The 13,936-nt window shown below is 37.7% G+C and overlaps 1 protein-coding gene across 4 annotated transcripts in view; it reads right to left on the bottom strand.

The window, feature by feature from the left end:
• The window catches only part of TESK2 (testis associated actin remodelling kinase 2), a 136,235-nt gene that overhangs the window by 37,015 nt on the left and 85,284 nt on the right, over nucleotides 1–13,936 (bottom strand). For all 4 annotated transcript variants that reach the window (XM_052636823.1, XM_052636824.1, XM_052636827.1 and 1 more), the window contains exon 4: nucleotides 3,885–3,933. In XM_052636823.1, coding sequence (XP_052492783.1) covers nucleotides 3,885–3,933 — 49 coding nt within the window. The remainder of the gene's footprint in view (nucleotides 1–3,884; nucleotides 3,934–13,936) is intronic.

The raw sequence follows: 13,936 nt of genomic DNA, 5'->3' as shown, positions 1-13,936 counted from the left end.
TGGGGATAGGTGGGGGGTCTCTGGATAACATCTATTTAGCTGCTGAATTAAACCAAGCTCTAACCTAATAAGCTGCTAGAATTCCAGTTTATATGAGTCCTTTTGTTGTTTAAGGCCATTTAACTATTTTGTTTCTTGCACCCAAATACATTATAATATATCCAATAACCAGAAAACAGCTTTCCCAAATAACAGAAAATATACAAAGTTAATCAAAAATGAATTCTACAAATACTACATGTGTTACACATACAAGAACCTGTGCTCAGGACTATGGAGAATACATAAGTAAATTAAGGACGGCATGTTGCAATGAAAAGAGTATCGACTTTGAGGTCAGATGAACCTAAATCCACAACCTACTTTGAGGAAGTCACTTAATTTCTCAAGCCTTAGTTGTCTCATCTATAAAATAGAAGAAACAGAACTACAGAATTGTGAGAACTATAGCTAATATATAAAGCACCAAGCATAGCACTCAGCCCACAGTGGGTGCTTAATAACTAGTAGTTATGATTTTTAAAATGAGAGCAAGTCTTTACCCTCAAGTAGGGTAGAAAAGACAAATAATTATAATGTGCTAACTGGGATGTTTATAGGGTATGAGATATTGCAACAAAGGTTCCAATTCTTCACCCCTTACTGAATCAATGTTCTTTGACACAAAGAACTTTGCAGTATGCTCCCAGTGTGGATTCAGGCATGTGATTTGCTTTGTCCAATCAGATATTAGCCAACCAAACTGGAACATAAGCAGAGTCATGAAAAACACTTGTACAAATGTGCTGGCACACTCTTGCTATTCTGGTATCATCTTAAGAAGGACAAGTCCAAGTTAGCCCACCAGTCCCAGAAGACAATGAGAAACAGCTGAAGCAAAGTGCCCACACAAAGCTCACCCTACAGCAGACCACCAGCAGACCTGCAGATAGATGACTGAGCAAGAGAGAGAGCAGCAAAACTGCCCAACTGGGCCCCTGGGCCCAGTTCAGCTTAGCAGAGCCTCCAGAGGTATGAGAAATAAATGTTTATTGTTGCATGGTTTTGTGGTTGAATATTACGTAGCAATAGCTAACTGACCATACGGTTCTATTTCTGTCTTTAAAAACCAAAGATTTCCACCTCCTTGATACTCGTGACTAAATGAAAGACAAGGTTAGGTCGTCTGAGTCAAAGACATACTTTGGGATTCTTAATTCAACTCATTAAACTCGAAAGTGCCTGATCTTCCATCAAACTGCTTTCTCTTTAACAAATATTAATTTGTTAAAAAATTAGAAGTCTATGCTTACTATAAGTAGTTAAAAAAAACACTCGTAAATGTCTGACTGTTCCAAGTTCAATTAATATTTACAATTACAATGAACACTTGTAGAAGTGGCTGAGGCCCAGCAAAGTCTGTATCACCATTGTATGTGAGAAATATTCTTCTTAATAATATCAATACTTTATAGGGATCAATAAGAGCTGTGCTTCTCTACTGTAATTATTGACAAACTATTTTGAGAGAAATAAGGAATGGTGCTCACGTTACTGTGGAGGATAGGCATTCCACCAATCAAGAAATATTTACTAAATATCATCCAAGTTCTAAGCAGTGTGCTTGATGTTATTAGTAATTTTCTTTATGATCCTTAGTGAAACCAAGAGCTGTGCTGTCAAGTCAAATTATTAGGCCATTAAACCAGAAATCTATGCCATAAAGGCCTTTATTGAGCCCCTTATGAAAACAAGCAAGAACATTTGGATATTTGGGCTTCATGACCTGTGGCCTATTAATATCATAATAAGATTATTAATATGATAAGTTGTATCAATATCTCATTCATTATACAGAAATACACTCACAAAGCACTTATTGTATCTTGCATATGACTATACACAAGCTACTAAGCAACAGAAAATATTATTTAAGTGCAACATGGCCAAAAGAATGTTGCACTACAATCATCCATTTCTGCCCTTTCTACTACATCTACTTTCAAATTTGAAGCATGGTCACAGGTTTTAAAGCATATTCTTATTTGTCAGTAAAACCAACACACAAGCTCTTCCAGTGAACTCACATTTCAGAAAACAATGATATAAACAGGGAGTGCAACAAATACTTTTACAAGTGTTTATCATTAGTGTCAGAGCTCTGGTGGATAGAAGGCTTGAGAGGAGAGAGTTTTGTCTTTGAGGAATATATATACTCACTTCTGAGAAAAGAAATACACAGAAAATATTTCTTGATCCAGGATGCTGGTTATGGGTGTGTTCATTTGTGAAAACCTAGTGAGATACACATTTTCCATATGTGTGCTTTCCTTTATACTTTGTAAAAGGTTTTAAAAGTTTAATGACATAAACAGCAGTACAGAATTAAGTACTAAATGAAAACTACTGACAATTCGAGGAGTTCAGGAGGGACTGGTCACTGTTAATGCTATAATAGTTAAAATGTATTAAGCAATTACTGTATGCCACCTACTGTGTTAAATAAGCATTTTACATCCTCATAGTATTCAGTGTGGTCATAATCTTACCAACAGCATTTGCCACAACTATGTAATTATTTCTTCCTCCTTGAAACCCTTTCCTTTCCATTACAGGCCAACACACTCCTGGTGTTCTTCCTATTTCCCTAGCTACTCCTTAATCTGCCTTTCCCACCAGACTTTAAAAATGCAAGTACTTTAACACTCAGCTACAGTCCTCTTCTCTATCTGGACTCCTTGGGATAGGCATTACTATTATTATTCCTGTCTCACAAATGAAACACTGTAGCACAGGGAGATTCAGTTATTAGATTCAATTAGTTATTAGGGAATCCAAGAATACTAAGAGATATGGCAATCAATACTACAGAGCCCATACTCTTCACTACCTCACTAACCCACTCTCTTTGGCCTTCCATACAAGAGGCAGGACATAGCTATACACATTCCACATTCCGGTGTTCTCAGTAATTGAGAAAAAAGACACTGAGTGAGGCACATGGGACCCTCCTTGATAATATATTAAGGATTAATTCCAGGTACCACGCCAGTAGGAAAACTAATGCTCTTGCAAATTCTGTTGAACAATTTTCCTTCTTAAATTCTTCACTTTTTATTCTGGTGCCTCTCAAAGAGAAATGTGAAATCATTCTAGAAGACAGAATCTGAAGAGTTTTCAAGAATACCTAGGAGCCTTATGAAGACCTACTAAACCTAGAATATTCTAGGAATCCAAATTTCTAAGAAGCGACCCAAGCAAATTATGAAGCTGGTAACCTAGTACCTGAATTTGGGAAGCATTTGTTTGAGAGGGGATTCCCTGGTCCTCAGAGACTAAGTAGTGACCACTACATATTTACCTGCCTAGAAGAGACTGAAAATGAAATGAGAATAGAGATGTAAACTCTACAAGGAGTACTTTCCTCCAGTCAGGAAACTAGAGCAGCAACAGTGGAATTTTAGATCAGGACCCCACACATTTCTTAATAGTCTGTGAATTTGTTGTCATGATACAGCATGCAGCCAAGTGACATCATCCCTTAGTTTAGGAGGGGGTCATCCAGGCAGCAACAACCAATATAATATTTGAGCACTCATTCCCAGTTCAGTTCAGTTCAGTCGCTCAGTGTCCGACTCTTTGAGATCCCATGAACCGCAGCACGCCAGGCCTCCTTGACTCATTCCCAGAGTACTCACCAAGTGCTATCAGCGAATCCAAGAGTATTAAGAGATATGGCAAACTGTCCCAAGGCTACAGAAGCAAGCTTTGTTAACAATGCCCCTTTTGCATAAACATAAATGAATACATATTTTGCATACGTATGCGAGTAACAATTAGAGTGGAACCATAAATGCTGAAACTAAGGCAAAGAAGTCACTTTAACATGCGTATTGGAGTCTTACCTCTGTGAGTGCATGCAACTGTCCTTGATGTACACACACACCCATGAACCTACAAAATAAACAGATTTTTTTTTAAACAAATGAAAAGGACATGAACTTAACTAGTGTAGTTGTGCATGCATTAGAGACAGTCCAACACCTGTAAAGTCTACTGTCCTGAATAACACTGTAGCTTCTCAAACTTTAATACCACTCTTGTAAATTCTAAGTTTATCATGAAATATCTGGCTGTGGCAAGACCCAGTGGTAAAAAGCATTGGTGGAAGAGGGAGGTGAGCAAGCCTTTAAAAACAGCATGGTATAATGAGACAAGCACCAAGCTGGAACCAAGGAAACTTGATACTGGTTTAGCTTGCCCATTATCTGTTTACATGCTCACACACACAAAAAGGTCACTAACCCTATGGTTTCCTCAGTTTGCTCATCTAGGAAGTAAGTAGGTTGAACTACCCAATATGAAGGTCTGTAATTTACAATCAATGAACTGGGGTTGGGAATACCCACATTAACTACAGGACAGAGAGCTAACTTCCTTAACATAAAAAGAACTCTTCTAAATATGTAACTTTAAAAAGAACCCAATAGAAAAATAAGCAAAAAGCATGTACATTAAAAAAAAATACAAAGAAAATTAAGAATAAAGGGCTAATCATATAAAAATGCACTCTCTCTCATAATGAGAGAAATGTATACTAAAACAAGGCGCTATTACTTTTTAAATCTACCAATGAATGAAGATTAAGAATGATAATGATTGGGAGAATTCCTCAAGATGGATCCAGTGGTTAGGACTCTGCTCTCACTGCAGAGGGTGCAGGTGCAATCCTTGGTTAGGGAACTAGGATGTTGCTTAGGAACGCAAGCCCAACAGGGCAGCACCCCCCAACCCCCAGAAAAGAGTGATAATGCTCAGTGTTGTCCAGAAGGGAAGGAAACAAGAATAGGAAATACTGCTGAGTTCTCAGTACAACTTTTTCAAAGGGTAATTAATTGATCATCCTGGCAAAAATTTTCATTACTCCAACAATCCACTTCTAGAAATTTATCTTACAAGTATAATCAATTTGGGTGAGCAAAAATTCACATAAAAGGACATCTACTTCACCAGTGTATGTGAATCTAAATACCCATCATATAAAAGACTTGTTAAATATTTACAGTATAATTCATACATTAGAATACTATACAGGCATTAAAAAAGAATGAAGTACTCCTTACGCATTGACATGACAATATACACAAAATATACTGCTAAATGAAAATGTCAAGCTTTAAAATACCATTTGTGTAAAAAAATTTTTATACATTAATAGAAAGTATCTAGAAGCATTAATAATAAATGGTACTGAGGGGGTAAAGGGTGATTTTTATTTTTTAGTGCACAACTTATGTTATATTTGAAGTTTCTTCAAACATCAGCTTAAATTTTTAGGTAAAAATAATTTTTAAACAAAAATCACAAATCAATTATTATGACTGATGATAATCATTAAGTGACAGAAGATAAATGATATAAAGCCAGTGACACTCAGGGCTTAGGTTGTCAAGAAAAGTCTCATTAACAATACCCACAAGGCCCAAGTAAGTTCTAGTTTAGAAGAGAAAAGAAAAGGGAAGAGATTGACTAAAGTGATAGTGAAGGCATAGCAGTGACTGTGCTCGAAAGGACCATAAAGCTCTATGAAGGCAGAGTCCAGCTCATAGCACCTAACAGTGCCTAGCAAATAGTTTGCTTACTCAGTGAATAATTGCTGAGTGAAAAGGAACTGAGTGAGGGAGAAGGCCAGCTGTAACATCACAGCGGTTTTAAAGACATGCTGCTCTAACCAAAATTACTAGTGTGAAAATTTCACAGTTTCTCCAAGAGGTGTTATCTAGACCACTGGTTTTCTCTAAGGGCATCCAGAGACATGATGGGGACTTGAGAAATGAAAAAAACCCAAGGAAATATTTAGGTAGTACTGAAAATAAGATGCAGGTTTCAATGACAGGCTAAAACTTACCTCTTGGGAATAAACAGGCTTAGGAATAAAAAGGAAGTGAGAGTAGTTAAAAGAGTTCTGGAAAAAAATAAAATAAAAGAGGTCCTGGATCTCCCTGGTGGTACAGTGGATAAGAATCCACCTGCCAATGCAGGGGACATGAGCGGGATCCCTGATCCAGGAAGATTCCACATGCCATGTGCCACAACTACTGAAGCCCACACATTTTAGTACCCACGAGGCCCAACTACTGAGCCCTCATGCTGCAAGTACTGAAGTCCAGCACACCTAGAACTCGTGCTCTGCAACAAGAGAAGCCACCACAATGAAAGTTTGCACACCACAACCAAGAGTAGCCCCTGTCTGCTGCAACTAGAGAAAGTCCACACAGCGATGAAGCCCCAGCACAGCCAAAAATAATTTAAAAAATTAAAAGTACAGAAAGAAGATAATTGACAATCTAGATAACGATTTAAAAAAGAGCTCTGAAGTTAGAAGGTGTAGGTTCAAATCTCATCTCTACTTGTTACTAGGCAAGCATTAGTTTCCCTCTTATAGGATAATAGTGTCCACAACGTAAGGTTGTTGGAAAGACTAAATGAAACAACTTTATTCACCAGTCAGTTTCTTTACTGTGAAACTCACTACCTAATATGGAAGAGAATGAGGTGAGGAATGTAGACAGGTAAAAGTTTAAAGAATAATTAACATAAGTAACACAGAGTGCTGGAAGACTGAATCTGGAATGCTGAATGTTTCTGGGCAGCATGGCATAGTGTCTTTGCAGATAAACAGCATCTGATAGCTTCAGTTTAACATCAGAAACCAGTTGGGTAAAACAGAGGAAGCTGTACTAGAACAAAGGAAATCCGGGCAAGATAAATGAGAAAACAATCAATCTGGGGGAGCTGAAGTTTTAGAGGTATCTTTTTTTCCCCTTATTAAAGACACTATTTTTTTTTTTTTGGTAATAATGTTTTTATTGAAGGACAGTTGATTACAATATTATATTCACTTCAGGTGTACAGCAAAGTGATTCAGTTATATATATATTCTTTTTCAGATTCTTTTCCCTTATAGGTTATTACAATATATTGAGTATAGTTCCATAGCTATATAGTAGGTCCTTCTTGGTTATCTATTTGATATATAGCAGCATGTATCAGAGAAGGCAACGGCACCCCACTCCAGTACTCTTGCCTGGAAAATCCCATGAATGGAGGAGCCTGGTAGGCTGCAGTCCATGGGGTCGCTAGGAGTCGGACACGACTGAGTGACTTCACTTTTACTTTTCACTTTCCTGCATTGGAGAAGGAAATGGCAACCCACTCCAGTGTTCTTGCCTGGAGAATCCCAGGGACAGGGGAGCCTGGTGGGCTACCGTCTATGGGGTCGCACAGAGTCAGACACGACTGAAGCAACTTAGCAGCAGCTTCAGCAGCAGCAGCATGTATAAGTTAAACCCAAACTCCTAATTTCTCCCCTTCTCACCTTTCTCTTTTGGTAATGATAAGATTGTTTTCTATGTCTGAGGGTCTATTTCTATTCAGTGTCATATGTGTGTGTGTGTATGTATGTGTGTGCATGTGTGTGTGTGTGTGTGTATGTATGCACATATATATCCTTTTTCAGATTCTCTTCCATTATAGGTTATGACAAGATACTGAACATAGTTCCCAGTACTATACAGTGGCTCCTTGGTAATTACCTATTTTGTGTATAGTAGTGGGTATCTGTTAATTCCAAACTCCTAATTGATCTCCCACTTTCCCTTTTGGCAACCATAGATTGGTTTTCTATGTCTGTGAGTCCATTTCTATTTTATAGATAAGTTCATTTTGTATTTTTTAAGAGTCCACATATAAGTGATATCATATGATATTTGCCTTTGTCTGACTTACTTCACTTAGTATGATAATATCTAGGTCCATTCATGTTACTGAAAATGGCATTATTTCATTCCTTTTATGGCTGAGTAATATTCCATTGTGTGTATATATCACATCTTCTTTACTGTAGAGGTATCTTTTAAAAAGGTCAGTATTCTTTAAGTGTTTGTACAGTTCCTCAGTCACCAGAATTATGAGAGTCAGTATTCTATTCATTTATTTAACAACTATTTGTTGAGTGGTCACTATGTGTAAGACATTAGGGACAGAACAGTGAATAAAACAAAGTCCCTGCTCTCAAAGCAGTTTCATTCCAGGGATCATTCTATTGGAAAGCAATTGTAATAAAAAGTTAAATGGATGTTTTGCAGAATGCAGTTAAATTGTTGTGCATAAATAGCTGTATCTAGTGAACCTCTTACAGGAAGGATGCTTCCCTGAGATTACATGGTATTTCTGCCTAAGGATGATTCTATTCTCATTATTCCACCATAGCAAAAAGAGGTAAATAACACACAATGTGCTTTTTTACAATTATACAATAAGCTTTTATTACAAAAATTTTATTACAATATTACAATAAGTAATATATAAAAGCTTCACTACAGCTTTCTAAACTATAAAGGGCACTAGCAGGGGTTAATAACTAAGGCCTACTACTTGTTTTTATAAAAATTTTATCGGAACATAAGCAGCAGCAGCAGCAACCATGGTATTTTCTGGGGCTGCTTTTGTGCTACAACAGCAGACTTGAATAGTTGTGACAGAGACTGTATGGCTTGCAAATACTGAAACATTTACTATCTCGTCCTTTACCAAAAGAGTTTGCTCATACTACTTTAAAAGACTGTTAGGAAGATAAAATGGGATCTTTCAGGTACAATATCTACCCTGTAATCAAATAAAGGTTAAATGTTTTTTTATTTTATTATTATTAACAATTCTAAATTATACCATCTCTTATATGACTATTAGAGTTACCTTTTCAAAACCTGAACTATGTAATTTCCTTCTTTATAAGCCTTCAATGGCTCCCTTCTGCCTATAGAATAAAGTCAAAATTCCTTACCACAGCATTTGAAACTTTCCATGATGTGTTCCAGCTTATCTTTGGAAGCTCACACTTTCCCATGAGCCTTACTCTTCACCCATTTCTCCCTTTCTTCTGCTTCTATCCTACAAATATATTTAAATTTACTCATCTTAAAAAATGCTTCCCTTGCCCCCTCTCTAATGGTTCAACAGTAAAGAATCTGCCTGCAATGTAGGAGATGTGGAGACGTGGAGCTCTGTGGGTTTGATCCTTGGGTCAGGAAGATTTCCTGGAGGAGGAAATAAATTTCTAATGGCACTCCAGCATTCTTGCCTGGAAAATCTCATGGACAGAGGAGCCTGATGGGCTACAGTCCATGGGGTTGCAAAAGAGTCGGACAGGACTGAGCAACCAAAACAACAACAAAAACAAAGCCCCCTCCCTAAAGTATGATCCTAAGTCATTCTTTGCATTTGTACCCAACCTTTAAGAGTAGGTTACATACACTATACGGCTTCCCTAGTGGTTAAGACAGTAAAGAATCTGCCTGCAATGCAGGAGACAGGGGTTCAATCCCTAGGTTGGGAAGATCCCCTGGAGGAGAAAATGGCAACCCACTCCAGTATTCTTGCCTGGAGAATTCCATGGACAGAGAAGGCTGGCGGGTGACAGTCCATGTGGTTGCAAAGAGTCAAGTCGGACACAACTGGGTGACTTAACAGTTTCACTTTACATACATATCTTTACACTATCTGGCTTCCCTGGTAGCTCAGCTGGTAAAGAATTTGCCTGCAACGCAAGAGACCCTGGTTTGATTCCTGGGTCAGGAAGATCTGCTGGAGAAGGGATAGGCTACCCACTCCTATATTCTTGGGCTTCCCTGGTGGCTCAGCTGGTAAAGAATCTGCCTGCAATGCAGGAGACCTGCGTTCAATCCCTGCATTGGGAAGCTCCCCTGGAGATCTTCATGGCTACAGTTCATGTGGACACGACTAAGTGACTAACACTTTCACTTTACATACACTATCTACATATCTTTAACCTTCCTTTGTTCCTACATTCATTATAACCTGCCTTCTGCCCACATAACTCTTTTTGAAACTTTCCTTACTGTGGAAGATTCAGAGTTTTATTTGTCTCTGCATTTCTAGTAACTAGTATAGTATCTTACACACAGTAAGCAAGATCTCAGTATAGATTCATTGAAGGGCATGAATGATTTTTATGACCTAGAAACTTAACTTCAAGCTCCTCCTTGAGCTGGAAGACTTCATTTACTTACAGAAAATTATCCTTCTAGGATCAGCTAAAATTTCATTTTCTCTGCAATCACCTTTAGGATGCCTTCAGTTAACATTAGTACTCTCTTTCTTCCTGGCTCCAAGCAGTGCTAACATCCTTCTTTGCAAGATTGCTCATTAGCATAACTCAAGAGATCCAAGGTCTGGAGTCTGCTTGGATTTGAATCCTGGCTCTGCTTACTGATGACCTCTCTGTATTTCAGGTTTTTTTCCACATGCAAAATGGAAATGTTGGTATTATCTAATCTATATGGTTATTGTGATGATTAAAATAACTTGAGCTCTTAGAACATAATATGCACTAGAGAATGTTAGCTATTCTTCTTTTTAACCTTTCTGACTTCTCCAGATTGGAATATAAGGAAGGCTTTTAAGAGTACAGAACTCATCTACTTTATTTCTATATACATACAATGCTTTGCACATAAGATGCTAAACAAGTATTTCTTGAATGAAAAGGCAATAATCACCAGATTAGTTTCACAACGTAAACTCATTTTATAAGAAAGAACATTTAGAGGCAGGTACAAGGCTAGAAAACCAAGAGGTATTTATTTTATTTCATCAAATATTTGTATAGAAGGGAGGCAATAGGATTTTATTAGCAAAACAATGGCTACATTCTAAAGTTAAGAGTCGTCTAGAAACTGAAAGTACTTGGTTTGAGGGTGATTTACCCTTGCTTCCCATGCCCTCAGACCCACCATCACTATTACCACACCACCCACAGAGATGTCACAGAGGACACGTTCAGGCAGGCATGGGTTCATATGACAGTCTTCCCCACCCCCTACTCACATCACCACATCATAGTGGTGTCGCACAATTCTACTTCTACGTGAAACTTTTCTGCTAGACCTTCTCAACCTCATTTCCTTTCTACCACCACCACCACCGCATCGAAAATGGTATTAAAGAGCTGGCAAGCTGAAACAGGCATTAGCTTTCTATTGGAAGAAGAGCTTGAGCAGAGCTAATCATTCGAGTTGCTATAAAAAGCATATACTTTTAAAAGGGAAATATTACTCATCCTTAATAGGGAAGTGATTTACGCCTAAAAAGGCATTTAATATATCAACAGTAAGTTTCCACTGATATTTTTATTGCTACTTTAATCAAAATCTAAACTGTGGCGGAAGCTGAAAATCTTTCTTGGTAAGAGACAGGATCTTAAAAAAAAATTACATTATGAATGATTCTAATTCTCCACTACCAACACTCAAAATCATGTAAGCTTAAATTATTTAGCTCAGAAAGAGGGCATTTTCTTAATGGATATGCTTGAGAGTGAGTGACAGATTACTCAAATTTGTTATTTTTAATTTCATATTACACACACATTTGCATTGTCTTTTACACCAGTGCTTTCTAAATTTTAATATGGAAACAGATCACCCAGAAGTTATATAAACTGCAGACTTTGATTCTATAAGTCAGGGGGGAACTGAAATTTTGAATTTCAGTAGCTGATCACTACTCTAAAGTTACTAAGACTATAACAGGAAACTCCCAACTCTGATACTACTGGTAAACTAGAGTTTGAAAGAAAGTTTCCTGTCTTTCCTGTAGAATGATTTACCATTCCCAATAAAGTATCATAACCACACTTTTCCATAACTTAGCTTTTTTCCTCAGACTGTTTCCAATGTTTAGAATGCCCCACCCTTCATTTCCACAGAGTTATATTCTGCCCCAAAGCTCATTTCCTTTCCCCAAAACAAATCTGGCTCTAAGTAGAAGTATTTCTGAACTAGCATGCTTCTGAATTACCAAGGCACTCCATCTACACCACACTGCCACATCATCATAATTTCCTACCTTTAACTTTTATAATATGCCTTATGTTTCCCTTAGGAGACCATAAGCTTCTTAAAGCATTCTCTTGAGTGGCATACGATAGTATATAAACACTTGCTGGATAATTTAAAACACAACTCTGATATTTCTGAGTGCCAGTTATGTGCCAGGCACCGGTAACGATCATAACAATGATAAGAACTAACTCAAAGAGTGCTTACCATCTAGGCACTGTTCTAAGCACTTTATGTTATATTCATTTAATCCTCATAATAACCCAAAGAAGTAATACTTTTATTAACCTGATCACATTGATGAAGAAACTGAGGCTCAGAGAAATTAAGTAACTTGTCCAAAGTCACACAGCTAATAAGTGGCAGAGTCAGGAGTCAAATCTAAACAGTGGGTTCCAAACTCTGTGGTTTTGTTGTTTTTGCGGGTTTTTTTGGCCGGGGGCAGGGGGCGGGTGTGTACCATGTGGCTTGGGGGATCTTAGTTTCCCCTACCAGGGATAGAATCCAGGGCCCCTGAAGTACAAGCATAGAGTCCTAACCCCTGGACCACCAGGGAATTCCCAAAGTCTGTGCTCTTAACCATGATGTTATAATACCTCTCCGTATAGTTATAAAGAGGATATAAAAATGAGTAAGACACAACCTGTTCACTTAAGAAGCTACTGGCTACTCAAAATAATTGTTGTGGCAGCTCAGAGCTCCTGATAAAAGTCCAAACTCCTTAGCATGTTATTCAACAGTCTGAATGATCTGACCCAAACCTCTCTTTCTTTATGACATCCATCTGCATTCTCTATGTTTTACTGTAGTTATATAACCAGCTTCTCCTAAATATGTCCTTCCACTTCCGTTTTGTTGCTGGAATAAGTCCATCTTTCTCATCAAAATTAATCTTTCTCTTCCCTATACACTCAAATTACTCCATTTAAACTTCTACTGTAACACTAACCAGGCTTGCCTTCTACATGTTTTAGCTATCTCCATCTTTTCCACTCATTTAGAAGATTCTTGAGGGCAGAGATGGAAGAGTATGGAAGAGATGGTTACTTGTTAACTTCCCTTTTCCTCTTGAAGTAGGCTACATTTCCCAGATGGTTAAGGTCATAACACTGAGTTCTGGCCAGTGGTACAGGGATAGAAGTGATTATATCATTTTCAGGCCTGTCCCATTAAAAACCTCAACATCATCCTCCATGCTTTCTTCCTTTATCTGCCAGCAGATGCACAGGATCCAATAGAGGAATCTGAGGCCCTGTCCTAGGTCAAAAGGAGCCCCCTTCAACCTCCACTCAACATGCACTGGATTAGAATATGAGTAAGAAACAGCTTTTAAGCCAATAAGATTTTAAGTTAGCACATCTGGACTAAATACACCTTACAGTTCTGTTTCTCTATATATACCCAAAACACTGCCTTGTTCATAATTAGTGTTCAGTAAATATTTAGAGTCCAATTAAAAGTTAAAATTCTTATTGCAGGGCAGAACCTTTCAAGACTCTACTATTAGCCAGCAGTCTTCAAAACTGGGGGTATGAGAGAAATTATTCATTGAAGTATGGGAAGAAAATTGAAATTTTTACTTTTTTTATACAAAAAAAGAGAAATGTTTACTAATATTTAATATGAGTTGATAGTAGCACCTGGGATGGGCTAAAAAATGTTTTCCTAATGGGATTCTACGGTAGACAGAAGATATCCAAAGATGTTCATGTCCTAATCCCTAGAACCTGTGACTATGTTAGATGGCAAGTAGAATAAATTTTAAAAACTGCAGGTGGAATTGACGCTGCTAATCAGTTGACTTTAAATTAGGGAGATTATCCTGGATTAGCAAAGTGGGTGCAGTGTAACCACAAAAGGTCTTCAAAGGTGGAAACAGGGAGGCATAAAAGTCAATATCAGAGGGCTATAATATGAAAAAGACTCAACCGGTCACTGCAGGCTTTGATGATAGAAGGGGACTACAAGCCAAGGAATGCAAAACAGTCGTTAGAAGTTGAAAAAAGTAAGAGAATAGATTCTCCCCTAGAGCCTTC

The sequence above is a fragment of the Budorcas taxicolor genome, chromosome 3 (genome assembly GCF_023091745.1).
Source record: "Budorcas taxicolor isolate Tak-1 chromosome 3, Takin1.1, whole genome shotgun sequence".
Taxonomy (NCBI): domain Eukaryota; kingdom Metazoa; phylum Chordata; class Mammalia; order Artiodactyla; family Bovidae; genus Budorcas; species Budorcas taxicolor.
This window is presented reverse-complemented; position numbering and strand designations above follow the sequence as displayed.